Source organism: Lagenorhynchus albirostris, chromosome 3 (genome assembly GCF_949774975.1).
Source record: "Lagenorhynchus albirostris chromosome 3, mLagAlb1.1, whole genome shotgun sequence".
NCBI classification, from domain to species: domain Eukaryota; kingdom Metazoa; phylum Chordata; class Mammalia; order Artiodactyla; family Delphinidae; genus Lagenorhynchus; species Lagenorhynchus albirostris.
Genome location: NC_083097.1, coordinates 56,499,714 through 56,527,561, shown reverse-complemented (window position 1 = coordinate 56,527,561; position 27,848 = coordinate 56,499,714). Strand labels below are relative to the sequence as shown.

Genomic DNA, 27,848 nt, shown 5'->3' with positions numbered 1-27,848 from the left:
CCTTTATTGATGCTTCCATAAGAATTGGATATCTGGTGTTACTTCAAACTAGGCAAAAAGTTTTTTTTAATTTGTCTTTAGAATTGGTCTTGTGCATTGCCTTTTGATGGCTTTTTCCCAGTTTTCCCACTTTAAGTAGTCGCTTTTGTGATTGATTCGTAGAAGATCTTAGATACCGAGTGATACTAGTTCTGTGTCCTGTGTTGCAAATATTTTTCCAGTTTGCCATTTCCTTTTGAATGTTATGTGCTTTTTGACATACAGACATTTTTTTCCTTCTATAATCAAGCTATTCCGCTTTTCTAGTTTCTAACTTTCAGCCAAGAGTTTTGAAACGTCACAGCTTTGAGGCAAAGACCCATGAAAGCCGTCTCACACCACGTTCCTTACCACATCGTTGAAACAACTGGGCAGAGGTTAGAGCTGGGAGAAAGGGTTGGATTTATACGTATCCTGAAGAGAAAGAGCCCTTTTTGAAACTAGAGGAATAGAAGTAGGAGGAGGGTCCCTTGGGAGGAAGGCGGTGTGGGGAGGGATGGTGATGACACTATGAGTGCCTTCGTAAGAGTCATTTATGTGAATAGAAATTGGATGACAATTCCATTACGTTTTCCAAGTTCCTGAGCTTTGGGCTGACTTCAGGGGATTCTAGGGGGCCAATTCCTCTCCAGACTTGGGCAATCTGAATGAGTCAGTGGCCCAGGGTCCCCTGGGGGCAGGGGAACCCTTGCAGTAGCCAGCAGTGTGGTGAGGGGGTGGAAGCGGCTGCCTCACGGCAACTCTGACCAGTTCTCTGGCACATGCCACCGTGGCACCTTGGCAGAGTTCCACACTTTGCAAGGATCTTTCACGGACTCTACCTCGCTTGACTATCTTAGCAACTATGTCAAGCGAGTAGGATACACCAAGGTTTCCTATCCTCGTTTTTACAGAGTGGAAGCAAACAGAATTTCAAATTGAACTGACTTTCCAAACTCATTCAGTGATTGAGTTATGAAGTAAGGTGAGGCGTGCAGTCCACTACAAAGGGGCATTGTAGCCAATCGGAAGGTGTACAGGCAAAGAAACTGGGCACGTCTGGGGTGAAATGCTCAGCCACTTACTCACTCTCTGACCTCAGGCAAGTAACTTCCCTTCTGAGCTTCTATTTCTCACCTATAAAATGGAATAATGGTGCCTGTCTTGCAGGATTGATGTGGGGATTAAATGATGCAGTACTCCATCTTCTTCAGTTCTTTGATCTTGTTGGTGTTGTGTGTTTTTGAGGGCCTCCTTGAAGCCTGTAAGGAAAGAGTGGTATATAGACATTCTGAGGACATGGAGAGCATGAGGAGCCTCTGCACAGGGCCTGGCACAGAGCGGATGCTGCAAAACCCAGCTCCTCTCCCACCGCGCCAGCTTACAAGCTCCTGAGAGCTAAGATGCACACGGAGGCTTTCCTTGAAGAGTCCTGGTTGGCTTATAATCCCACTCATCCAGAAGCTCTTTCCTGTAACATTTAGAGTGCTGCTGGCATTAAAGAATGTGACTTATTAAAAAATCACAATTATTTGCTCAGTAGGTCATCGTGTAAGTAGGCTCAATGGCGCATACGTAAATGTAAAAGATCTTGAAAGAGGATTATTGAAATAAAAGAGTCCAGCAACAGACCTCAAAACAGAGCTTAGCATCTTGGCTAAAAGCAGGAGTTAGCAAACTACTGCCCCGGGGCCAAATCCAGCCCACCACCTGCTTATTTATTTATTCTTTTTTAACATCTTTACTGGAGTATAATTGCTTTACAATGGTGTGTTAGTTTCTGCTTTATAACAAAGTGAATCAGCTATACATATACATATATCCCCATATCTCCTCCCTCTTGCGTCTCCCTCCCACCCTACCTATCCCACCTCTCTAGGTGGTCACAAAGCACCGAGCTGATCTCCCTGTGCTATGCGACTGCTTCCCACTAGCTATCTATTTTACATTTGGTAGTGTATATATGTGCATGCCACTTTGTCCCAGCTTACCCTTCCCACTCCCCACGTCCTCAAGTCCATTCTCTACGTCTGCGTCGTTATTCCTGTCCTGCCCCTAGGTTCTTCAGAACCTTTTTTTTAGGGTCCATATATATGTGTTAGCATATGGTATTTGTTTTTCTCTTTCTGACTTACTTCACTCTGTATCACAGACTCTAGGTCCATCCACCTCACTACAAATACCTCAATTTCGTTTATGTTTATGGCTGAGTAATATTCCATTGTATATATGTGCCACATCTTCTTTATCCATTCATCTGTCGATGGACACTTAGGTTGCTTCCATGTCCTGGCTATTGTAAACAGAGCTGCAATGAACATTGTGGTACATGACTCTTTTTTTAAAAAATTTATTTATTTATTTTTGGCTGCATTGGGTTTTTGTTGCTGTGTGTGGGCTTTCTCTAGTTGCGGCGAGCGGGGGTTACTCTTCGTTGCAGTGCGTGGTCTTCTCATTACGGTGGCTTCTCTTATTGCAGAGCATGGGCTCTAGGCACGCGGGCTTCAGTAGTTGTGGCTCACAGGCTTTAGTAGTTGTGACTCACGGGCTCTAGAGCGCACGCTCAGTAGTTGTGGCACATGGGCTTTGTTGCTCCACGGCATGTGGGATCTTCCCGAACCAGGGCTCGAACCCGTGTCCCTTGCGTTGGCAGGTGGATTCTTAACCACTGTGCCACCAGGGAAGTCCAACTCTTTTTGAATTACGGTTTTCTCAGGGTATATGCCCAGTAGTGGGATTGCTGGGTTGTATGGTAGTTCTATTTGTAGTTTTTTAAGGAACCTCCATACTGTTCTCCATAGTGGCTGTATCAATTTACATTCCCACCAACAGTGTATGAGGGTTCCCTTTTCTCCACACCCTCTCCAGCATTTATTGTTTGTAGATTTTTTGATGATGGCCATTCTGACTGGTGTGAGGTGATACCTCATTGTAGTTTTGATTTGCATTTCTCTAATGATTAGTGATGTTGAGCATCCTTTCATGCGTTTGTTGGCAATCTGTATATCTTCTTTGGAGAAATGTCTATTTAGGTCTTCTGCCCATTTTTGGATTGGGTTGTTTGTTTTTTTTGATGTTGAGTTGCATGAGCTGCTTGTAAATTTTGGAGATTAATCCTTTGTCAGTTGCTTCATTTGCAAATATTTTCTCCCATTCTGAGGGTTGTCTTTTCATCTTGTTTATGTTTTCCTTTGCTATGCAAAAGCTTTTAAGTTTCACTAGGTCCCATTTGTTTATTTTTGTTTTATTTACATTTCTCTAGGAGGTGGGTCAAAAAGGATATTGCTGTGATTTATGTCATAGAGTGTTCTGCCTATGTTTTCCTCTAAGAGTTTTATAGTGTCTGGCCTTACATTTAGGTCTTTAATCTATTTTGAGTTTATTTTTGTATATGGTGTTAGGGAGTGTTCTAATTTCATTCTTTTACATGTAGCTGTCCAGTTTTCCCAGCACCACTTATTGAAGAGGCTGTCTTTTCTCCATTGTATATTCTTGCCTCCTTTATCAAAAATAAGGTGACCATATGTGCATGGGTTTATCTCTGGGCTTTCTATCCTGTTCCACTGATCTATATTTCTGTTTTTGTGCCAGTACCATACTGTTTTGATTACTGTAGCTTTGTAGTATAGTCTGAAGTCAGGGAGCCTGATTTCTCCAGCTCCGTTTTTCTCTCTCAAGATTGCCTTGGCTATCCAGGGTCTTTTTTGTTTTCATACAAATTGTGGAATTTTTTGTTCTAGTTCTGTGAAAAATGCCATTGGTAGTTTGATACGGATTGCACTGAATCTGTAGATTACTTTTGGTAGTATAGTCATTTTCACAATATTGATTCTTCCAATCCAAGAACATGGTATATCTCTCCATTTGTTTGTATCATCTTTAATTTCTTTTACCAGTGTCTTATAGTTTTCTGCATACAGGTCTTTTGTCTCCTTAAGTAGGTTTATTCCTAGGTATTTTATTCTTTTTGTTGCAGTGGTAAATGGGAGTGTTTTCTTAATTTCTCTTTCATATTTTTCATCATTAGTGTATAGGAATGCAAGAGATTTCTGTGCATTAATTTTGTATCCTGATGCTTTACCAAATTCATTGATTAGCTCTAGTGATTTTCTGGTAGCATCTTTAGGAGTCTCTATGTATAGTATCTTGTCATCTGTAAACAGTGACAGCTTTAATTCTTCTTTTCCAATTTGGATTCCTTTTATTTCTTTTTCTTCTCTCATTGCTGTGGCTAAAACTTCCAAAACTATGTTGAATACTAGTGGTGAGAGTGGACATCCTTGTCTCGTTCCTGATCTTAGAGGAAATGGTTTCAGTTTTTCACCATTGAGAACGATGTAGGCTGCCACCACCTGCTTTTGTTTTAAAGGATTTTTTTCAAATATACAGTACAGTAGCCTTTAAAATTTAATTTCATAATTTTAAATTTATTTATTTTTTGAACTTTTCTTCCAGTTTTATTGAGATATAGTTCTCTCTCTCTCTCTCTCTCTCTCTCTCTCTCTCTCTCCCATTTATACACCTATCTCCAGTAAAGTTTTTTGGGTTTTTTTTTTGCAGTACGCAGGCCTCTCACTGTTGTGGCCTCTCCCGTTGTGGAGCACAGGCTCCAGATGCGCAGGCTCAGCGGCCATGGCTCACGGGCGCAGCCGTTCCACGACATGTGGGATCTTCCCAGACCGGGGCACGAACCCATGTCCCCTGCATCAGCAGGCAGACTCTCAACCACTGCACCACCAGGGAAGCCCTCCAGTAAAGTTTTACTGGAACACAGCCACTCCCATTTATTCACCTCGTGACTATAGCTGCTTTCGTTACAACAGCAGGGTTGAGTAGTTGCAATGGAGTCTGTAGGCTTCACAAAGCCAAAAAAGTTTACTCTTTGACCCTTTACAGTAAAAGTGTGCCAACCCCTGGCTATGAGCTACTACTTCCAGGCTATGTGACCTTAGACAAATTATTTATACTCATTATGCCTCAAATTCCTTATCTATAAAATAGGGATAATTATAGTAGTGATTGAACAAGATAATCTATGTAAAAGCCTTGCATACAGTGAGTCCTCAGTTAACAATACCTATCATTATTAATACTTAAACCATTGATTTACAGCAAAGCTCCTTGGGTAAAACACTCACTCAGACTCAGGAACAAAAACCTGTGTGTTTACCCTAGTTTCAAAGGTTCCCCATGCAGATATCAACAGCAGCTAAAATAGTCACCCTTTCTTGCCACAAGCATGTTTTCTTAAGATCAGACATTTCAATGCCATTAGCTCAGTTTCCAGGATATTAAAAGCATACTCTACCTTTTCTCCACACTTAATGTGGACACTTGGATCAGTGTCATTGAATATTTTCCAATTGCCTGTATACCCTATCTGGGAGAGGGGGAATTGAATGAGGCATTTTGTTGGAATTAAACGTCGAGTACCAGCTGCTTCCTTCTGAAATTATGAGCTAGATATTCCAAAAGGTGTGAACCACCAATCAAAGTACAAGGGAAGATTTTACATCTAGTTGTTTATTGTTAGAAAATTAAAAAAAAAATTTTTTAAGTAAATCAACCTTGACAAATAGCATTGAAAGCCATTAAGGAAGCTGAAAAAAATAGCAGTTCCACTTGTCTCCTAAATATAGTGGGAAATGCTTTCTCAGTGTAAAGAAGAAGTCTTATCCTACAGTCCAGTCAGCATATGGAGGTGATTTCCAGGAGAGAAGTGAAAAAAAAAAAAAAATCCCACAGCTCAACCTTTCAGAAGTATCATAATCATGTAGGGAGAAGATCTTCTCGTACCTCTTCCTTATTGTCAACCTTTGCAGGTTAAAAGAGCCAAGAAGAGCCATCCCTGTGGTGGGGCGTTGAGGGTGGGTACAAATCTCCAGCTCAGCTTCTTGCAAGGTGGCTAGGCAGGGCCCTGGGGTGGGTTGGAGGCCTGGGAGGAGGAAAAGGGGTCAGGAGGGTTCTCCAGTCTAGGACTTGGATGTGTGCCAATAGTGCACTGTGGGGCCCTCCCTCTCACCAGGTACAGCATGACCTCTCCAGGATGCTTTCCTTTGTGGATTACCTGGACCCCAAAGTGGCCACTGCCATGGGCTATGCTTCATCAACTCAGCCTTGGCATAGAGAAGAATCTTCTCCTCACCCTCACACCCCATCACTAGGAGCCTGGGTGGGAGGCGGAAAGGCAGGGATGACTGCAAGTCACAGGGAGTCTTCCATCAGAATCCCTCCTTTACCGCCACCCTCATGCCCGCTCGTGCTTCCCTAATTGTGTAGGCTCTGTATCGAGCACCTCCCTAATGTAGTTCTTAACCTTGAATGGCCATGAGGATCAACTACAGAGCTCTTAAAACACCAGTGCCTTACCTAGAGCCCCACCCAGATATCCTGATGTAATACAGGTCTGGGGAGGGGTCTAGGCATTGCATTTATTTTAGGTGTGTGTGTGGGGGGGGTGTTACATGTTTAAGACTTCCCAAATGATCCTAATGTGTCGACCTACTATGTGCCAGGCACTCTTCTAGGTGGGTAAAACAGTGAAGAACATAGGCAAGGTACCTGGTCTCACAAAATTTATGGCCCAGTGGGGCAAGACAGACAATAAATAAATGAATGGCCAAGATATATTCTAATCGTTCTGCCAGGAAAGTAAAGCTGGGGCTGTGAAAGAGAGGTGGAAGGTGGGGAGATCTGTAACGTTAGATTACATAACTTTAGATTGACTTAGGTTGTTTTCATACCTTGGCTATTGTGAATTATGCGGCAACAAACATGGGAGTACAGATACCTCTTTGAGATAATAGTTTTGTTTTCTTTGGATACGTACCCAGCAGTGGAATTGCTGAATTGTATGGTAGTTCTACTTTTAATTTCTTAGGGAACCTCCAGGGCTCCATGAGATGATGCAGTAGGATTTATTTATTTATTTATTTATTTATTTATCTTGGGACAGATAATTGGGCATAAGAGTAGGGAAAAAAGTTTCCAGAAAGAAGCTGAATCTAAGTTCAGTCTGGAAGAAGAGGTGGGTCAATAGAAAGAATATTCCTGGATGACCAACCAATCTAAGTAAGGGCAAAGAGGTAGGAATTAGCTTGCCCCATGTAGAGAATAGTGAAGGCCTGGTCTCACTGGGATTGAGAGAATTTTAGAGAAAAAGGGAATTGAGCTGGACCTGCTTATAAAGGACTTGGAAGGTCAGGGAGAGATATTTACATTTGATTTGCTCTGTGTATCAGATGGGGAATGTGTTTAGTTACAAACCGCAGAAATCTGAATACATTTTCTTATGCAAGTAAAGGATTCATTTTCTCAGAAAGCAAGAAGACTAGCACCAAGTGGGTTCAAGAGTTCCACAATGACACTTTCCCTCTTCCCCTCTGCCACGATTTGTGGAAGGCATTGTCATTAACTTTATTGCTTCACGGTTCCAATATGACTGCTCCACCTCCAGCCTTATAACCACATTTCAGGCAGAAAAAAGAGACAGGAAAGGATAAAGTGGGTGGTTTCTGTATTAGGAATGCAAAGGCTTTCTCAGGAATTCCTAGCAGCCTTCTGCTTACATCTGTATTGGCCAGAACTGTGGCACTAGGTACCCCAACTGAAAGAATGTCTGGGAAGTTTAGTGTTTTTGCTGGGCACATTGTCACCACAAGCAAAATCAGGGTTCCATTTCTCAAGGAAGGGGGAATGGATATTGGAGCAGCATTTAGCAATCTCTACACACGATTGTTGTAGGATCCTGAACAGAGAGTTGTCTTAGGAAAAATGATGAATTTTCAGGGAATTCCCTGGCGGTCCAGTGGTTAGGACCCTGAGCTCCTACTGCAAGGGGCCTTGGTTCAACCCCTGGTCAGGGAACTAAGATCCTGCAAGCGTGCAGTGCAGCCAAAAAAATATTGAAAATTGATGAATTTTCAGACGATGGAATTGGCATTGGTATTCAAGGGATTTGGAAGGAAGGAGAAGGAAGATCTGGAAGAGTGGATGGAAACTGTTGAAAGTAACCCTACAGTGATGTGGTGGGCACTTGAACTAGAACACTAGGTATGGGAATGGGAAGAAGGTGAGAAGCTAATAGTCATGTCCAAGGAACAACGAACAGGATTTTGTAAAGACCACCCAAGAATGAATGGTCAGGATGGAAGGTGTTGGCAAACTGACTTCTTGGTCCTTTTTTCTATGTAGAAAGTTAACATTTGGGGTGGATGAGACAGAACTTATTAGAAAGGAGAAATTGATAAAGAAAAATCCCAGAATCAGAGACATGCTGAAGCAATAACAAGTCCTAGAGTATCTTACATTATATATTATTACATATAAAAACAGAATGAAATCATTCTAAGACTAGAAAATTATTGCGATTTGAAAATGTATCACTTAAAAATGTTAGTAAGTACCAGTCATTGTACAAGTCAGCGAAGACACAGAAAAGTCTGGGAATTAGTCCCGGCCGCAAGGGGACCACTGTGTGTTGCGGAGGCAGATGGCTGCAATACTCCGGGAGGCTACATCAGGGGCGTGGGTACAGACTCGGGGGCTGAGAGGAAGGAGGGGCTAATCCCATCTGAGGGCTGGAGCATGCTTTGCGCTTTGACATTTCATGATTCTGCAGTGGCATAAATACGATCATACTTTTATCCTTAACTACCTTGAGGCCCGGGGGGAGGACCTGACATTGCCCCCAATCCAACAGTCTCATCATTAGCATCTTAGCGTTCCCTCTCAGCATTGGGGAAGGAGCCAAGGAAAAACTCAGGGGTGGGTAGAATGGAGAAACCGGATTACTCATATTTGCAGTGTGATTCTGTAATTATTGTGAATCTTCAAGTCAGACTCATCTTTATCTTAACTTCCAAGGTTGAATGTAGTTTATCTGTGACTTATACACACCTGACTTTCTTCACGCGGTCTTTGTGGCTGCTTATACTTATTTCCTTGTTGATATAAGCCTGGGTCATAATGCTGCATGCCCAAAGTATAAACCAGGGTAAACTCTGCCAGGGGCAGAAAAATGGAGAGTCCAAAGAAACGCTTCAAGAGAATTGTTCAGCATTCAAAAGGAAGGGGATATCAAGACTAATTTTGTCTGAATGTTTGCTGTTTGAAAGACAATATGCACTTTTATATTTTAAATGCAAGTATGTGAATAGCTAAGGCAGTCACAGTGTACAAAAATATAAGTTGAAAGGGTATACATTTAAAAGTCTCCTCTCTGCCCAGGGAGCTGTACAACCGAGCGGCACCTTCCTACAGACTCTGATGGGACTGGTCCCTCCTGAAGTGGATAACCTGGCTGCTAGATAGACTCCCAAGCCTTCCACCCCGAGCCATACAGTCTTTCTCCCCAGAGGCAACTAATATTACAAGATTCCTGTGTTTCTTGCCAAAGATAGGTTATGGGTACAAGTACATGAGGAGATAAGTCTATATATTTTGTAAGTATATATATTTTCCAAGAATGATTTTAGCGAGCAGAATCAATAGAAAAGTCAACAGAAAGCAGATCAGTGAGAAGATTTTGAACTAAAAAGTATAAGGGAAAAAAAGAAGAGTAATTGTTCATCAGAAGGCAGAAAAAGAACAGGAATCCTACGCATGTAAAAATAAAAAGAAAGGGTGAGGTCACAGATCCACTTGCCCATTAGGATGGGTGTTTCCACAAAGCTAATGAGCATTTGCCAGGAGAGCACGGGGCACTTGGAGTTGTCGAGTGAGTGAGAGAAATGGTGGTGGCCTGCCCTCCCGGGATATTGTTTGCTAGAACGTGGGCATGTTGTACTCTACGGTGACACGTTCCCTGGGAGACTCAGTGGCATTTGACCACTGTGCCCTCGGGTATTTCCAGAGCCCTCCCACAATCATTCATATTACTTCAGTGTAATAAGACATTCCATCTTCCAGGTCAAAGGAATACAGCACATACTGGCCAAAGATTCTAAGCCAGGATAAAGCAGAGGGGGCCATGTTTTCTGAAAAGCACAACCTAGTCATTGCTATACCTTCACTAAACCCCTCTCCTCACTGGAGATGTTCTTGGCAGTTTATTGATGTGAAGTTGGCTCAGGATGAATTGGGACAGGCCAGGTAAAGCAGTTATTCCTTCTTTCATGTAACACAAAATTCTGCTTGGGATCACGGAGCAAGAGCAAGCTAGAACATGGCATTTGTCAAATAAATTCCCAAGTAATGATTAGATCCCAACAATATATAAGGCAACAGGAAAGTTTCTGACTTTCTACCAGATTCTGTTAGAAATATAAGCTACCCACCCACACAGAAAGGTGACTAGCAGCACAGGACCCACTCAATGAGTGGAACATCAAACAAATGTGATGGACTTCAGAGAAGTGAGGAATTTTCTTCCAGTTCTGGTGGAATGGAAAGTTTCACCTCTAAGTCTCCATAAAGCCACCAGTCGGTGAGGTTCTTTCCACCTCCTGCCCTGTAGAAACTTGGGACAGTCTGGCTAATATATTCAGTGAAAGGTATCAGAGAAAGAAGGCAGCTGGCTGCTCAGGTAGACTTCATGGGGTAGCAGCTCCTGGTGGGGCTGACATGACTCAGGATTTGGTCAGTGGGTTTGGAGAGTCATGAGTTCCATTTTGTAAGAGCGCTCAGTTCATCAGTCTCAGGGTAAATGATTCATTCATAAGAGTGATCTATGGACCTAACTGTCAATATCAACCTATTAATTGGCAAGGGGTAGGAGTATATTTTCTAGTCACCAGAACGATCTTATCCACTAATAGCAGACTACTTTACGTTCAAAGAGTGTTGGAGGAATTAAAGACTATTTGCTGAACATCCAAGAAGGGCCAAAGATTAGAAGACCTTGAAGTATAACTTAATGCACAATCCCTTCCTCACAATGTTCTTATTGAATAGAATACATGCAAAAAAAAAAAAAAAAAAGCTAGTATCTGCCATATATAAAGTCTCCCCTTTGGATAGAGCAGGAATTTAGATCATCAAATTTTTAAAACCCAGTACCCCTCTTTATATACCATATGCATATTATTGGATGCATTCCAAAGATATGAATTGATTAGAGAGTAGAATCTGGTCACCTTAACTGTTGTTGGATATTTCCCAAATATCCTCAATTACTCCTTTTATAATGTACAGAGTAACATTTGTTGTATGTTGCTTTTATATTTTTTAACTTATTTGAGTTTATATACAGTAAAATTCATTTTTTGTGTTCTATTTGAGTTGTGTAACCACTACCACAATCATGATACAAAACAGTTTTTTACTCCCCTCCCCACAAAAATATTGCCTTGAGTGACATTTTTAAATAGGTTCCTTCCACAGATGGCTAACCTCATCTATTATGTGTTGATTCTTACTACTTTTGCTTGCCAGACATCATATTTTCTGCTATTATCTACCAATTCTAAGGCCCACCAGACCGTATATGCAGTCATCCTCAGAGACAGACAAAATGAAGCTTTGGAATATGCATGTGTCTATTTGCTTGGCTAGGAGTGGGTGTATCAAGTTTACTTGATCTGTGAACATAAAACAACAACGAAATTGAGATATATTCTAAGGACATTACTCCAAAGAAATTAGGAGAAAAATTCTAACATTCCAGTTGAAGCTCCATCCCCAAGAGATATATTAGCTCTGAGAGATGGGAGAGAGAACTGCTAAGTCATATCTCCAGTTCATTTCCTTCCTTTAAATGGGTCATGAGGGCAGTGATAACCCCAACATGCTAGCAACTGTTCCAGGGCTCAAGTAATTATATTTATCCCTGCTTTTCAGACACTAGACCTAGGCATTAAGCACTTTCCTAAATGAAACCCATATCCGTTTAACCTATGCAAGTTAGTAGCTGAATTTCTTGTCGCTGTCTTAATAAGGCTCTTTACAACATATATCTCTATGTAAATGGTACATATGCATGCTCATTATGGACAATTTAAACAATGGAAAACTAAACTTGACTTTATGTTATGTCTTGGCAGTATTTAGGAACTTAAAAAAAATAATATATGAGTTCAGTTGACTATTTCACATGTGAACAGGTCTCATCACCAAGTAATATTTTCTGACCAACCTAGAAAACTCAGCTCATGCCATAGCTGACAGATTACATTTTATAACAAAGTGCAAGGAATTCAGGTTTATACATTAAACAGGGGCCACAGGGGCATCCAGAAGGGCTCTGAGATCAGGCTACCAGGCTTCTGGTTCCCTCTTCTTGACTCTGCCTCTAACCCAGGGAGTGACAAGGCAGACCATTTATCTCTTTAGAACATATTGCTCTACCTGCCAGGTGCATATGGAGATCCTTCTATTCCTGCCAATATCAGGGATGCAAGACTGAATCATTACTTGCCAAAACACCTGCAGATGAAGAACTCAACAGTACAACTACATATATATTAAAACAATTATGCTGAATCATTAGAATGTTTAATTCTACGGCTCAAAGTCTCTTTCTGTAGTCACAAATTCAGAAAGAACCAGGTGATCCAATAAAATCCCACTTTGGAGGAGCCTTATAACAGGATCCCTTTGTACGAACAGAGAGAGGTTGGCAATTAGTCCATACATTTCCCATCCTGCCCTTCTGCTATCCTCCCACAACTCTCCACCCTTCGCTGCTCTCAGCACTGCTTCTTATTCTTAAGCTTCTCCTCCACTTGCACCTCCTCACTGCCTCCGTCTTTGTTGAGGGCAGAGCTCCAGGGCTGACCACGTAAGTAAAGTGCTATTCTCTCAAAGTAAAAGGGAAGTCATTGTCTCCAGTAGTAAAATGTAATGTTTTCCAATGAAACACTGGAAACGTTCAAGGAATAAAGAATGTGAGAGAATATATTCTTTCATGAATTTCAGAATGAATAGAAATCAGTGTTGTAGAGTGGGGATAAATAGATCTGCCCCTGGGATGCTGACTCACAGTGACTCTTCTAATAGCATTTACTGGACTGACCTCCGATTCCAATGAGAACCACAAAATACCAGTAATTTTATCTGGGGAATATTTATATTTTGGTGCAGTAGGTGAATTCCCAATTAAAGGGCATTATTAGAAGAATTTTTTCCCCAAACTAAAAGTAGTTTCATCTTGGTTAAGCCTTGCATTTCTAATTGGTATTTATGGTTCAAAGAGATTTTGTTTTTGTTTTTAAAATCCATTCATTCCCCATTTCCTCATAACTAACTCTTATGGATAATACCTGTTACAGAAGACATCCTGAGTCCCTTTTTCCTTTAACACGGATCAACCGAATACTTTCCTCCTCAAACCATTTGCTTTCTGACTTACAGCCTATTGGGTTTGGCGATTGAGGGTATATGGAAGAAAGCCAGGAACCTTAGAACATTGTCTGACTCTAGCAATGAAGATCCATGATTATTCAGAGGCCTCTCCCTCTCCACCCCACATTAGTACAAGGGGTAGATGCTACCAACTTCCCAAACATTTCCTTGGGGTGGAAGAGTGCAGGGTGACCACCCACTCTTGGTTTATGTTTCAGTTTCAGTCCAGGGGTCTTTCTATCTTCTGCCTATTGGACTTTTCAGGCATCTGTTTTCTGACTGAGTTGCAGAATCTTATATCCTAGCATTAGTATAGCCAGGATTTAGGGCTTACCCTAAACCTGAGGGTCAATTCAGAGAGTGGTAACCTTGGGAACGGAGCCAAGCAAGAGCACACACAAGGTGTGTAAATCAGGTTCTTCCCACAATAACTACCCAAGAATATATGAGTGTGCTCATGATCTGATTAGGGATGTCCCTCAAAAGTCACCTGCAGTCTAGATAATGTAAGATAAAATTAAACATTTAAAGTTCCATATGGAGACTTTAAAAACAAGAACCATTCACTCCTTCTCTCATCCCACAGCAGTTTACTGAGCATCTACTTTGCATCAGGCATCATGCTGGGGACTGGAAACCCAGCAGTGAATCAAACAGACCCAGTCTCTGCCCTCACAGTCCCGCAGGCATTGCAAGAGCTGGTTTGCCAGTGTTGACCCAGCACTGTCCCAGTGTCTGAGACTTTGGGTTTGACAAACAGGTCCTCTTGTCTCTTGGAAGGTGACCTCTGATATTAAAATAGGAACAATTCCTCAGCTTCCCACAGACTGGCTAAAATAGCTCATGAGACCACCCAGTCCCCTTTGTCCCCATCCAATCCCCAATCCCTTTTGTAACCGAAGTCATCTGTTACTAATGCAGGCTCAAAGATATGTCTGTAAGAGGAAAGAGCCATAGAGAAGGGACGGGGGAGTATTCTTATACTAGAAGGTTGATCTCCACACTGAATAAATAAACTCATCCTGGCTTTACCCATTGGCCTTTTTTAGTGTGGTTCACATTCACTGTTGGGATAAGACCAGCTCGGGCCAAATGGGTAAAGCCTTGGTTTTGAGGAGGCCCAGATGCCAGCCACTGTTGACCAAGAGCTTCCGCTTGGAAAACAGAGAAGAGGTCAGTCAGCTTCAATCCACTGGTCATCACCCCAACCCTCCTCTCGTGTCTATTCTTTCTTACCACTCAAGAGCACTACCATATTGTCCAGTGTTAATAAACTTTCACATACACATTCTATTTTAAGTCTCCAACAACCCCATGGGGACAGCCCAACCCCTATTTCATGGATGAGAAAATCAAACCTCCAAATTAATCTGCTCATGTTCCCACAGCTGCTAACACAAAGCCAGCATTCATGCCCAGATCCTCAGGCTCTGCACTCTCCTATAGCTGTCTACTTTGACAATTTCAGTTCTTTATTTTTGCACATTATTTCCGCACATCCTGGTGACGAATGGTCTTCTAACCTGCTGGTTTTCTGGGAGCAGCCACAGATTACTGGCCAGGGGAGGGGCTGTGGTTCCCCCACCCCCTATGCTGCCCCCAAGACTCTCTTGCCTCCTACATAGGAATCCCGCATCTGTCCTGGATGCCTGCGGAGCTATTTTTAGAGACAGAGGGGAGCGTGCGGTGGCACACATTCAGGTTTTCTAGGAATCTGTTAATATTTTTGCAGAGGTCGTTCAGAGTTTTAAGTTGACTGATAAATGACCTCCAGAGGAAGACATCCTTCCCCTGCTCGTCCTTTCAACACTCCCCATCCCTGATATGGATTTGTTTTGGGGTGTAATTCTTTTACCCAACCCCCAGGGCTCTCCTTGGCACCCTGGACTCAAAAGACAGCGGTAGTAATAACTAGCAGCAGCTACAGCTGGCTTATGTCTCAAGAAGGTCGGGAGGAAGCAGATCTAGTTCTCCTTGACCTCTGTAGGGATTGGCAGTGCTCCTTCAGATCTTTATGCAGAAAGGGGCTGCTGTTTACGGGTCTGGGAAAATGTCCATGGATGGATCTCAATGCTTTCTGAGACCTCCTGAGTTACTGATTTTATTCTAGAGCAGGCAGACTACTCTTTTAGAGGTGGGGTATGTATATGCACACGTCAGAAACTGGGTAAAAATGTTTACCGTATTAAAATAGGGAGGAAATGAAAATGTACATATGTAAAATCTCTGGATTTGGGAGACATAATTCTGCCGTTTATGTTAAAAATCACATCAGCTCTGTTCAACAATGTTTCTTTGCTTTACTAGGTCAATGGTGACAAAATAAAAATGTAAACACTGAAAATAAATATGCTTTTGAACTTAACATTAGAAGTGTCACTCCTAATATATTAAAATGAGTGAATTAGTAGACTATGTCACAACTAAAAACAAAAGTATTAAACAAAGACCATAATAATGTGTACAAACCAAAATAACTTCAGTTTCAAAATTAGTGATAACACTCCTTTCCAAGTAAGTAACATTCTGGTATGATACAGCGCATTAGCCATGCACTTTCAAATAGCTTTTTAATGATAAAATACACAAAAAAACTCAGTAAGTTAAGGCCCATGTTCTGATATGTGTCTATTTTACCAATTCTCCAATCAAGCTCTCTAATATGACATAGGAGCCATTGCCACTTTTAACCAGATAAGAATAAAACAGAACCTGTTTGCATTTGGATGGGCTCTGCTGTGGGTTGCCCTAGTCACTGCAACCTGGAACAGTTCTCTCCAGTCTGAGCAGCCTTTTTGCAAATAGGATCTCCTATACAACCAACTGTGGCCAAAATGAAATTCCAGAGAAAGGAGCTGCCACTTTTCCCCCTCTATTTCAATGGGACATATTAGCTTTGTCTGAAAGCCAATTATTTTCATAGATGCAACAAGTTCGTGGGCCAGGGCCACCCCCTCGTTAGCTGTGTGTGAATCCAGGGCTCCGGACCTGATGAATTAGGCAAGAGATGATCTAGGAAATGATCCAAGAGCCTCTGCCCTCTCCATCCTTGTCCTGGTCCTTTCACAGCAGCTGCACTACTCCCCTCATTTTGATGGCGTCCCCACACCCCTCCTGGACTCACAAAGCTAGACACATTGCATTCTCGTACTGCTCTCATCACTTCCTACAAGTACGTGGTCCTTGAGGCAGCAGTGGTAGAAGACCTAGCATTTCAGTAAGAATTTTAGGAAGAAGCAAAAAAAGGATGGGGCACAGGCTGGACAGTCAAACTCCCCCTCTTAATTACTAAGCCCCAAACCCACAGAAAGAAGACAAGTCAGGGCTATCTTCCCACTCACAGAAACACAAAGCAAAGACTAATTGACATTATGCTTTAGTTCTCTAACACTTTCACATAACAGTTTTAAAGAATGTCCAAATATTCATATAATAAGGGCACATATTTTTTCCCTCAGTTGGATTTCTGTGTATGAATTGGTAATCCAACATAAAAAGACCCTTTTCTGTTCTGATTGTGCCGTGGTTCTCAAACCTCTCATAAAGACACACATGTGATTTGGGAATATCCAGGTACTTGTAAAAACTGCATTTGCCTCACGAGGGACTACAGAAAATCACTGGTCCTTTCACCCCTGGAACCCTCACCCTGCACTGCTCAACATGTAGTCATTCCCGGGGCCAGAGACCTGAGTTAGTCCAGAACCTATCCCAGCCCTGTCTTCAGTGGCTTGAGGCCAGACCTGACACCTGACCAGGCTGACTGGTTCTGTGGGAGCCTCTGCTGAGCAAAGGGGACCAATCCCATTCAAGCTCAGAGGATCTAGGTAGAAAGGGCTTCACTGGAAATGTGAAGTCAGCCACTTGGCTCTTTCCACTTGTATCCAAGTGAGGAGGATAGAAAACTGCCAAGGAGACATGTGAAAGGAAGCATGGCCCCTGGTTTAGATTCTGGCCCTACAGGCTCTCCTAGACATACCTGATGCTGTCACCAGGACACAGTAACTGGTTCAGCAGGGAAATGACAGGCACCACAGGAGTCACCAACACCAAAGGCCAAGCTTTATTCTGAATGACACCAACGTGAAGGAAGAGACACAAGTGCAGTTTTAGAGACTCACGATCTTGGAATTTTTTCCCTGAAGTTGCTTCAGGTGGAGGATTCGAATTCATGAATTGGCAGGATGACTCTGTAACATTGGATTATATGCTTTTCTTAATCACATTGATTTCATCTGCTCCATATATCCCAGCAGCACACTTTGCTGGGGGTGGATACTCAGAAAGCCTGACATCTGAGTTAAGCAGTAAAGTCCCTTCTCCTGTGTGGCCTTCAGTATCCCCATCCTCCAGAAGCCAAGGCCCCTAGACAGGGAGAGGCAGTGGAAATCAATTCACTTAGAGAAGAACTGCCCCTAAAAGACATTTAAAGCGCCATCTGGCAGATGCAATTCCATCTCAGGCTGAAAAGCCGCAGAAGAATGTGTTCCAGTTTTGACTCCTGCCCTGAGTGGCTGTGGGACTCAAGCATGTTGCTTCATCTCTCTGGGCCTTGGTACCCTCATCTCATATGGGGACAATGGCCAGATGAGTTCTCAGGTTTCCTCCCAATCCAGCCCACTCTCATACCTCCCCTCCTCCGCCCCCAGCTACGGTTTTGTGGCTGTGATTTACACAGGAGCCCTAGGGTCCCACTCTAGGAGGTCAGTGCTTTCCATATTAGTAACCGGGTTTGCAAGGGGGAAAATATGATATTTTAAACAGTCTTCGGATAAATGGGGAGCGGTATTAAACAAACATTACTCTTCATAAATTAGTACCGACATCTAGCCACAACTCTTTATGGAAAAAGGGATTTTTTTTTTTTTAACGATAAGTTTCTTTCTCTTTAAAGGAAAATTGCCAAGGATGCAGAAGGAAATGAAGATGGTCAAAGACGAGGGTGTGCATTTCAGTTTGGGTGCAAAGAGGGCCCCCTCCTTCCCCCACGGCCTGCAGCCAGTGGTTTCCCGAGGAAGAGCTCCTCCAAGACACCCATTCCCGGAAGCTCTCCGGGGGCCATTTTCCCAGTTCCGGTATGAGCCTCCTCCCGGAGACCTAGACGGATTCCCGGGGGTCTTTGAAGGAGGAGGGTCTCGCAAACGGAAGAGCATGCCCACCAAGATGCCCTATAACCACCCCTCGGAAGAAGCGGCTCTTGCCCTGCACCCGGAGGAGAGCAAGAACCCCGGGCCCCCGGAACTCCGCCTGCTCTTCCCGCCGCCGCCGCCGCCGCCGCCGCCGCCACGGCCCAAGTACGACTCGCGGATGATCGACCTGTGCAACGTGGGCTTTCAGTTCTACCGCAGCTTGGAGCACCTGGGGGGCAAGGCCGTCAAGCAGGAGCCCGTGAAGCCCAGCGCCACGTGGGCCGCGCCCCCTCCGTTCCTGCCCACGCCCTACCCCTATTACCCCAAAGTGCCCCCGGGCCTCGTGTTCCCCTTCTTCGTGCCCTCAGCCTCGCCCTTCCCCTTCAGCCGGCACACCTTCCTGCCCAAGCGGCCCCCGGAGCCGCTGCTGCCCCGCAAAGCCGAGCCGCGGGAGAGCGAGGAGACCAAGCAGAAGGTGGAGAGGGTGGACGTGAACGTGCAGATCGACGACAGCTACTACGTGGACGTGGGCGGCGCGCAGAAGCGCTGGCAGTGCCCCACCTGCGAGAAGTCCTACACCTCCAAGTACAACCTCGTGACCCACATCCTGGGCCACAGCGGCATTAAGCCGCACGCGTGCAGCCGCTGCGGGAAGCTCTTCAAGCAGCTCAGCCACCTGCACACGCACATGCTGACCCACCAGGGCACGCGGCCTCACAAGTGCCAGGTGTGCCACAAGGCCTTCACCCAGACCAGCCACCTGAAGCGCCACATGATGCAGCACAGCGAGGTGAAGCCGCACAACTGCCGCGTGTGCGGCCGGGGCTTCGCCTACCCCAGCGAGCTCAAGGCCCACGAGGCCAAGCACGCCAGTGGGCGGGAGAACATCTGCGTGGAGTGCGGCCTCGACTTCCCCACCCTGGCCCAGCTGAAGAGGCACCTCACCACGCACCGCGGCCCCATCCAGTACAGCTGCTCCGAATGCGACAAGACCTTTCAGTACCCGAGTCAGCTGCAGAACCACATGATGAAGCACAAGGACATCCGGCCCTACATCTGCTCCGAGTGCGGCATGGAGTTCGTGCAGCCCCACCACCTCAAGCAGCACTCCCTCACGCACAAGGTACTGCGGGGCCCCAGGGGAGAGGAGCGAGTCCCGGGCCGAGGGCCCAGGAGACCCGCGCTGCTTCCCACCCCTGACACGTGTAACCCTGGGCAGGAGGCGTCCCTTACCTGAGCCCAGACGTTCTCCTTCCTCACCTTGAAATGGGGGAGAATGAGGAGACTAGCCATCAAGCCCTTTCCCATCTCGACTTCTGGAGTCTCAGGCGGTCCTAGAAAGAAAGAATGCAGTTTGGAGAGGAGGGTGCGGAAGGATAAAGGAAGCAGCTGGTGCTTGGGCTGCTGCTTGTTCGCCTCCCAGAATCCCTAAAATTTTATTTCTGGAAACTTCATCCGGGGCGCTAGCATGAGGGTGCATCAGTCCCTATCTACCCAAGACCAGCTTTGTGCCTGGGATACACGAATCGGAGCCTTCTAGAAAACTCTAGAACATTCTCTTGGTCTTTTTCTGCTAAAGTTGTGGCTACCTTTTGCTTTATTTTCTCCCTCAACTGCTTCATTTGCAGGTGGCTTTGAGGGGAGCAAAGCCTGGCCTGGGTCCAGCCGGGTCTGTGCTTCCTCCATTGAGCTTCTGCCTAGTTGGTGGCAGTGTTCTGTGGTTTGTATTATAGGAGACATGAGAGAGCATTCTTCTCTGTTGGGTTTGGTTTTACCTTCCCCAGCCTCAGGTCTTCTAGGAGAAATATAGGCCTGCATGTCTAAGTTCAGCCTAGTTTGCAGACAAAGCCCTGGAGTCATTCTGGATGAACAAAACAAGGCCCCGGTGCGTTCCTGAAATCTTACCCAGCCAAGCTAACTTGGGTCTGCTTTGAGCTTCCAAGAGGGGAAGTTTGCCCCACTGAACTCTACTCTCACGCCCTTGACCTCAAGTGGTTTTCTTGGCAGAAGAAACTTCTAGCAAGCCAGAGTTTCTGAAACATTCTTTCATTCTGAAAGGTCAGTGGAGGACTTTGCTTAGCCAAGATAATATTTCTGCTGTGGCATTGTGGGTTTCATTTGATAGGTTAGGACCAAATATGGACAAAATGCATGACTGCCTTGTGGGCTCTGCACAAACAGCTGCCCTGCAAAAGGCACCTTAGATGCATCCAGAGAGGAGGTGCCTGCCTAGTGCAGGAGCCATCAACAAGGAGCCTGAGCTGAGAGTCAGCCACCAGGGGGGCCATGTGCTAATTTCAGGGACTCCTACATGTGTGGAAGAGGAATCAGAAATGCATTTTAGAACACATAAAAATTCTGTAAGATGGTAGAAAATGAACTCAAAATGGAGGAAACAGCCTAGTATCTGAAATAGGTCTTGTTTGAATTAGGAAGCAAAATGCATTTTAATTAAAAGAGTCAGCAAACAGTGAGAGGTAGTATTTACTGAGCACTTGCTAAGTGCCAGGTACTGTACTTCTCATTTAATCCTCTTCAACAACTGTAAGAGCTACCTATGGGTATCGTTACTCCAGATTTGCAGATGAAGACACCAAGCCATGGGAAGTCACCCAGCATCTCTGTCTCTAGCACCTGAGCTCTTGAACACAACTATCAAGACTACTCCCTCTTTCCCTTCACCCAGCAGCTCCGCAGGTCCCCTCTCTGAGATTTCATTGATCTTATTAAAGACACAGCAGCTTCCTTTGTTCCCTAAGCTGTGTCCAGTCTCTCATTTACTTGAGGTCTAGGCCAGCCCACATGTGAATTTCACTTTGTTCATAGAATTCTCTTCAGAGAATTCCAAAAACAGTGATAAGTAGGTGCTAACTAGATCATAACCAAGTAGAGGGAAAATCTTGAGAAGAAAGATGCTGAAGTAAATTTTAAACCCATCAAGAAAATAGTTTTTTATTAATTTAATACTTTTAAACTCAGTTTGAATATGCAACACATTTTAAAAATTCATCTTCTTAGGAGGACATTAAAATTTAGATCTCTTCATTAGCATAAATCCATACTCATCTGCAATCATCTAGACTAGACAGTATTCCAGTTAGAAAGAGCCCCCGGGTTCTCATGTCCCAGCACTTCAACTCGAGATGAGGAAGCCTTCGCCAGGAAAGGCTACGGGACTCATCTAAGGTTATGCAGCCAGTAAGCAGCTGGACAGAGACCCAAACTCACCCTTTAGTGCCATGGGCTCACCTAAACTGAGGAGTGGTACTCTCTTACCATGTCCCAAATTAAAGAAATGAAAATATAGGCAGAGGGAACCTTGGAGCCCCTCCTGCCTTAGGTCACTATGAATATCAGGCCATATGGGTTTTATAAGATACAGTTGTTAGCTAAATGACTTGTTCTAAACCTGTAATAACCTAGTTTTAATACCATGGTTCTGGGTCCTTCCAAAAAGTCATTCTGGGTCAAGATTTATTGCAAGGGCTGTTTCAGACAAGCACTGGTTAGTCAGGATTAGGTAATACTCTACTCACACCGAGAGTCCCCAGAAGTGCTTTCAGTTGAGGGCATTGATGCTTAAGTATTAAAACACTTCGCAAACAGCAAGGGAACTAGAAAATCTTCTTCTTTCCCCTTTTCTAATTCAGAAAGCTCTCCTCTGCCGAATTGCTCTATCAGACAGAAGCTGGCTTGGAGGCTCCGTAGCCAAATCACAGAGGCCACTGTGGCCCGTGGGAGCCCAGGGGACCATCTCAAGAGGCGATTATCGAGTTGTAATTTTTTGAAGTGTGGATGTGAGTTGTTCTTCTTGGATTTTCAAATCCATTAATGAGGACTCAAGAGGACATTGGTTTTCATATGGGAAATGATATTATCAGCTTAGGGGGTTTTGTTTTTTCATGATCACGAAAGCCGGATTAGACTCACTTCACATACCATTCATTCCATGGTGCTCTTACCAAAGTCTTATTAATCCCTGAGAACTGTTACCATAGAATTAACCCCAGCAGCAGCAGGAACAACAAAACCAGTAGCTTTCTTTTCCTCTAGCAGTCTGGGTAGTTTATGGTTTTTTAGAAGGAAAAAAGGATTACGTAATCAACACTTTTCAAGAAAATAGTGGTTTAACAAGGCTACAGGCACACCATTTGGAACTCAACATCTTTCACCAAATCCTTCGTGGATTTATGTGGCAGAGAGAAAAGCAAAGGCTACTGTCCTGATGAAAGTCTGCTACCTGCTAACCACGGTTCTTTTGCGTCTTGACCCCTCCCAGGGCGTGAAGGAGCACAAATGCGGGATCTGCGGGCGGGAGTTCACTCTGCTGGCCAACATGAAGAGACACGTGCTAATCCACACCAACATCCGCGCCTACCAGTGTCACCTGTGCTACAAGAGTTTCGTGCAGAAACAGACCCTCAAGGCGCACATGATCGTCCACTCGGATGTGAAGCCCTTCAAATGCAAGGTGGGCGGCTGCCCGGGGGGGAGCATGGAGAGGGAGGGCTCAGAGGGCTGTGCAGGTGCGCAGGAAGAATCTCCAGGGAACCTTCTACTCAGTCTCATCAGAGTGACCTCTGCGGCTCAGAGAGGTCTGCGGCCAAGCCCAGGCCTGTCTGCTGCTCTGTGCCTCTCTCCACCGCAGCTGTGCTCAGCTGAGCCCTAGGAGCTGCCCTGTGTGTCTCGCTGTGGAATCGGTGCACAGGGCGTGGAGACAGCCAGTGCAGGGAGCGCTGAGGGTGGAAGGCCCATTTGGGGAGTGAGGTCGTTAAAGGATGAAGGCGGTGTGAGAGCTGGTGATCTAGAAAGCAGCAGTCAGGTGTAGCCCTCTTCCCCTTACAAGCCAGTGAGTAGAACACAGAGAGGAGTCAGAGAAGCTTCCAGCCCTGTCCCCTTCCCTTACCACTCCCCCCCCCCCGCCCCCGCTCCTGCCCTCCGCACACTTGGACTGAGCACTGTAATTTGAAGGCAGGTCTCCTGGAGGGGATGGAAGAGATTCCAAGGCTAGCCCCTCAGGTGACCTCAGAGATGCTTGCGTGGGCAGAGGAACAACTGTGTGCAAGGTCAGCTGAGGTGCTTCTCGTTTATTCCTGAATATGATGGAGCATCTTCGTTACAATCTCTGTGTCACATTAACTTGGTGGGGTTTTTATTTCATGCGCTAAGGTAAAGTGTGAGCTGGAGATGTGTAAAGCCCAAGGTGCTGACGGGTACGACGCAGAAATGCTCAGGCTTCCCAGGCTGGCTCCCCTCCCCTCATTGTTTCTCTCCTCCACTTCTAAGATGAGAAGGAATCTTGCTCAGGATTGGGCAGTTTAATTCAAGGAAGGTACTGGCAAGTGACACCTCAGTCACAGGAGAGGGCTGAGGGGGAAGCAGAGGGAAATCGCCACGTTCAGATATCGTTAGAGCCTTTCTGTTTGAAATGGATTTGCCTTCTCTCTGTCCTGCGTGTCTGATGGGGTCCCAATGATATTCTTTGTCAATCCCTGTTCCTGGAGTAGGGTTCCCTGCTTCCAGGGGCTGTTCCTGCCTTAATCCCTCAGCAGCATGTCCCCCCACTTGAAGGAACCCCCTGTGAAGCTGACTTCTTTCCTGTGCTGGCCACTCCTGGACGGGGTGAGAGGGGTCAGGAGCCAGAGCTTCCCTAGACCTGTGTGGGCATTCTCCGGAGGTGGGGGAGGGAGGGGTCTCCCTCCAGCCCTTTTCCTGCCACCCACTTGTGTTTCCCCTCCTTTCCTTCAAGTTCCCAGTGGTTTGAAAGTCAATTTATGTCCATCTTGAGTGATCTGAGCTGAAGGGGGAGGAAGCTGCCTGCAGGATGGTGTATGTAATTCGCAGGGCCTGGTGGAAAATGAACACGGGGCCCCCTTGTTCAGATGCTATGCAGAATTTCAAGATGATGAAAGCAGAGCGTAAACACCAAACCCGGGACACTTCTGAGTTCAGGGCCTCGTGTGACCACATAGGCCACATACCCGTCAAGCCAGGCCTGACTGCGGGACCCTGTGGACTCTACAGACCAGCTCTTCTGTCTCCCTTTAGACACGCCTTTGGTTTCCCTTTCCCCTCGCTGAGTCCCTTGAACACTTCACTTTTTACAGAGCCGTTCCCGCCTGCCAGGGATTTACTGTCTCCTACAGTAGAGGTGCTATCAGCGGCTCATCGCCCCTCTTCATTCCTTGTGTTGAGTTTACTCTTGGGCTTCGAGCATGGACTGTATTTTTATGAGCTGGTGGTGGGGCACATAAAGTCGTTAACATACTCAGGAGCCATTGCATAGTTCGTAGTCCCCCCAAAATCCACGTCCATCCAGACCAGCCAGCTCCCTCCTCCACCTCACCAATTCAGGGCCAGCAGTAGTGGTTAAACCAGGCAGAAAACATCCCTGAAACAGAGGGATACGTCAGGGCAGAGCCAATGCAGGAAAAGGACTTGCCAGCTGTGTGTGATTTGGGGGCACAGAAGCAGTTCTGTTTCTCTACCTCAAGGGCCTCAGAGGGGCCTGGAGGATCTTGGACCAAGTGGTCCTTGAGGATTTAGAGTGTTCTCTCTGGTACCAGTGCATAGAGACGGGACATGATGGGACATGATGGGCCCAATGATGCCAGGCTTCCCTTCACCCCAATGATAGCGCACCACACATGGTTCAAAGGGTGTCTGCTGGTCAACTATACAGTTCAGAAACTCAATCTGACATCTCCTTGAGGGTGGATAAGCCTCCAGATATCTGGTCACACCACGAAACCCCATAAGAGAGGGGCTTGTAGCAGGAAATGCCAGCTGTGATAGAATACAGTTTAACTCTCCAGTGGGAGTTGGGCCTGGCACAGGAAGTGGACTGGTCATCTGCACAGGTCACTTCTTCCTGATGAGCAGGTTCTCTCAGGAGACCACGGGAGGTCGGAGGCTGCCTAGAAGGCCGTATGTATCATTTGAACAAAAAGAACTGGATGTTAAAGTGTATGTTTGTCAAACTTAGGTGGCCCTTCTCCATTCTTAGACATTCCTGAAATAAGAACAGGTGTCGGTCACCTCGATCAAGAGCCGCTGTCCCCTGGCGAGTGCTAGAACATCCTGCCAGGTTCTTCCTCTCTTCGTCCCCGTCTCCCTGCACAGTGCCACCTGCTTGGTGTCCTCTTCATACCATCGCCCTTCTTCATTTCAAAGGAATTTCAGAGCATGTCTGAATTTGCAGATTATGTAATGGGGCCCTGTGTATTTATAAACTAGCTCCAGATCCCACTGTGGGATAGGCCATCTCCAGATGGTGTCCTGGGGACCTTGCTTCTTACTCACGTTGTGCTGTATTCTTGGAAATCTGGCCCTGGGTAGGGGTTGCTGGAGTCTGAGAGTTGGGAGAGGAACAGAGGGCCATTTGCCCATCACCGTGCAGTTCACAGCCCTCAGAGAAGAGTGGATGGCTGGCTACACGGTGATGCTGGAGAACGGGCCCAGACAACTACACCCGAGCTCTGTTGCGGTAACGGGGAAGGGTTATTCCATTTATGGGACTGACACGGCTGGAAAAAAGAGGCAGACCTTGCTCCAGCCATATTCCAAGAGTTGGCTCCATCTCCTGTACCCCAAAACTTGCCAAAAAAAAGGGAGACTCTTTAAGTAACAGATTCTAATTTCCTGGGATTCTCACCACTAAAAATTCTTCCTAACATAAATCCCTCCTGCTGTGGGCACATGAACTGGTTCTCTCTGGCCCTGGCTCAGTGGAAACAGCTGTCCACAGCAAACAGAAACATTCGTTTACTGCGGGATTAGGCATTAACAATAGGATGGAAAATTCGAGGAGGAAAGGTTTCTGGTTTTTTTTTCTTCTTATAAAAAAATTACTGCCCTTCTGGGTTCTTTTGCTATTGGCTCGACTTCTGGACTCCTTGCTTCTTGGAGCCAGCTGGAGTTTCTCCAGAGACCTGCGCCTGTAGACTTAAGCCACGTTTCAGAAATACGCTTCCTAGATTCTGCGCAAGCACGCAGGGGTTGACTTGGATGCTCTCCTCGTAGCAGCCACACTCCATAATAGCAAAGAACCAGCTGCTGTCTTTGGGAAACCTGTCCAGGAAAAGCAGTCATCCAGAATTTCCGGGACAAATTCTCCTTTGAGATGGGTGAAGCCGGGAGCTGCCGATGTTATGAATCACCAGGTCATCTGCAGCCTGGCCCAAAGCAGAGGGCTGAAGGCTGAGGCAAGAACACATGGAAAAGGATGAGGTCTCCCTGAAAAGGGTCCCCGCCGCCTCCGCCAAACTGGCTCCATCTCCCCCTCCAGCTCTTGGATGCTCCATCGGGGAGAAACCCAGTGGGGACTTGCAGGGGCCCAGTGCTTGGGATCAGGGTTCTCAGGCTGGCATCGAGGGGGTTAAGGCAGTGACCAGATAGCAGCCTTTTGGCAGCAAAGCCCTCCTCAGCAGAAGGAAGGATATAGCTGTATGAACTGCCTGCTTAACAATGCCCCACATGTCCCCAGGGGCCCGCCTGCAAATAGATTTCATCTTGCTTTCTCTTGTACTTTTCAAAGCTTCCTGTTTTCTCACGGTCCTTTTGGACAGTTTACAGTCTCTCTCTCCCTCCCTCCCTCTCTCTCCCTTTGAGGAAAGGAACACCCTTCTTATTAAAAGAGAGAGAGAGAGAGAAGGATGTAAGGGAAGGGCAGTTTAGCAGAGGCCATTCTCCGAGGCTGCAGGCTGCAGCTCTTTGACCTTTCCTCTCAGAATAGGGAAACACAGGCTTCCTGGTGCATCGCAGTCTCAGTAGTGTGCCTCTTTTTGGCTTTGTGGGCCTCTGGCCCCAGCCCAGTGGTTGCCCACTGCCATCACTCTGCCTCTGTGCACAGCGACTTCTCTGTGACTCTGGCTGTCAGCGCTGTCTCTGGGACTCACAGGAAGTTGCCTGGACCCGGGAGGGAAGGGGCGTCAGGAGACCAGAATTAGGAGCTTCTATGAAGATAAGGGGACAGGGCCTCTGCCAGATGTTTAAAGGGCTGACGGAGGATCAGAGAGCCAGATAATAGGCTCCCCAAAGCCTGCAATCTAGGATGAATCTTCTCTTTCCATCCACATTCCTAGGGCTGCCTCAGCCACACCTGCTTACATTTCTCTTATGCCTCAAGTAACCTGGCAGGTATTTACTCAATACCTTAATATTGAGATCCTTCCTCAATATTCCTTCCACATAATTTGGTTTAAAAAGACAGTACCCTTATCCACAAAGAACTTACCATTTCTAGAATGTAAAATGTACATGATAATGATAGTCTAAGAGCTAATATTTATTGAGCTCTTACTATTTGCCAATCTCTTTACCTGAATCAAAAACCTTCATAGGAGGGGCTTCCTTGGTGGCTCAGTCGTTAAGAATCCGTCTGCCAATGCAGGGGACACGGGTTCGAGCCCTGGTCCAGGA

At 45.6% G+C, this 27,848-nt stretch overlaps 1 protein-coding gene across 4 annotated transcripts in view; it reads left to right on the top strand.

The window, feature by feature from the left end:
• Positions 1-27,848, top strand: part of ZNF366 (zinc finger protein 366) — a 68,540-nt gene that overhangs the window by 26,542 nt on the left and 14,150 nt on the right. For all 4 annotated transcript variants that reach the window (XM_060143103.1, XM_060143101.1, XM_060143100.1 and 1 more), the window contains 2 exons: positions 18,194-19,551; positions 22,708-22,899. In XM_060143103.1, coding sequence (XP_059999086.1) covers positions 18,208-19,551; positions 22,708-22,899 — 1,536 coding nt within the window. In that variant the 5' untranslated portion in view covers positions 18,194-18,207. The remainder of the gene's footprint in view (positions 1-18,193; positions 19,552-22,707; positions 22,900-27,848) is intronic.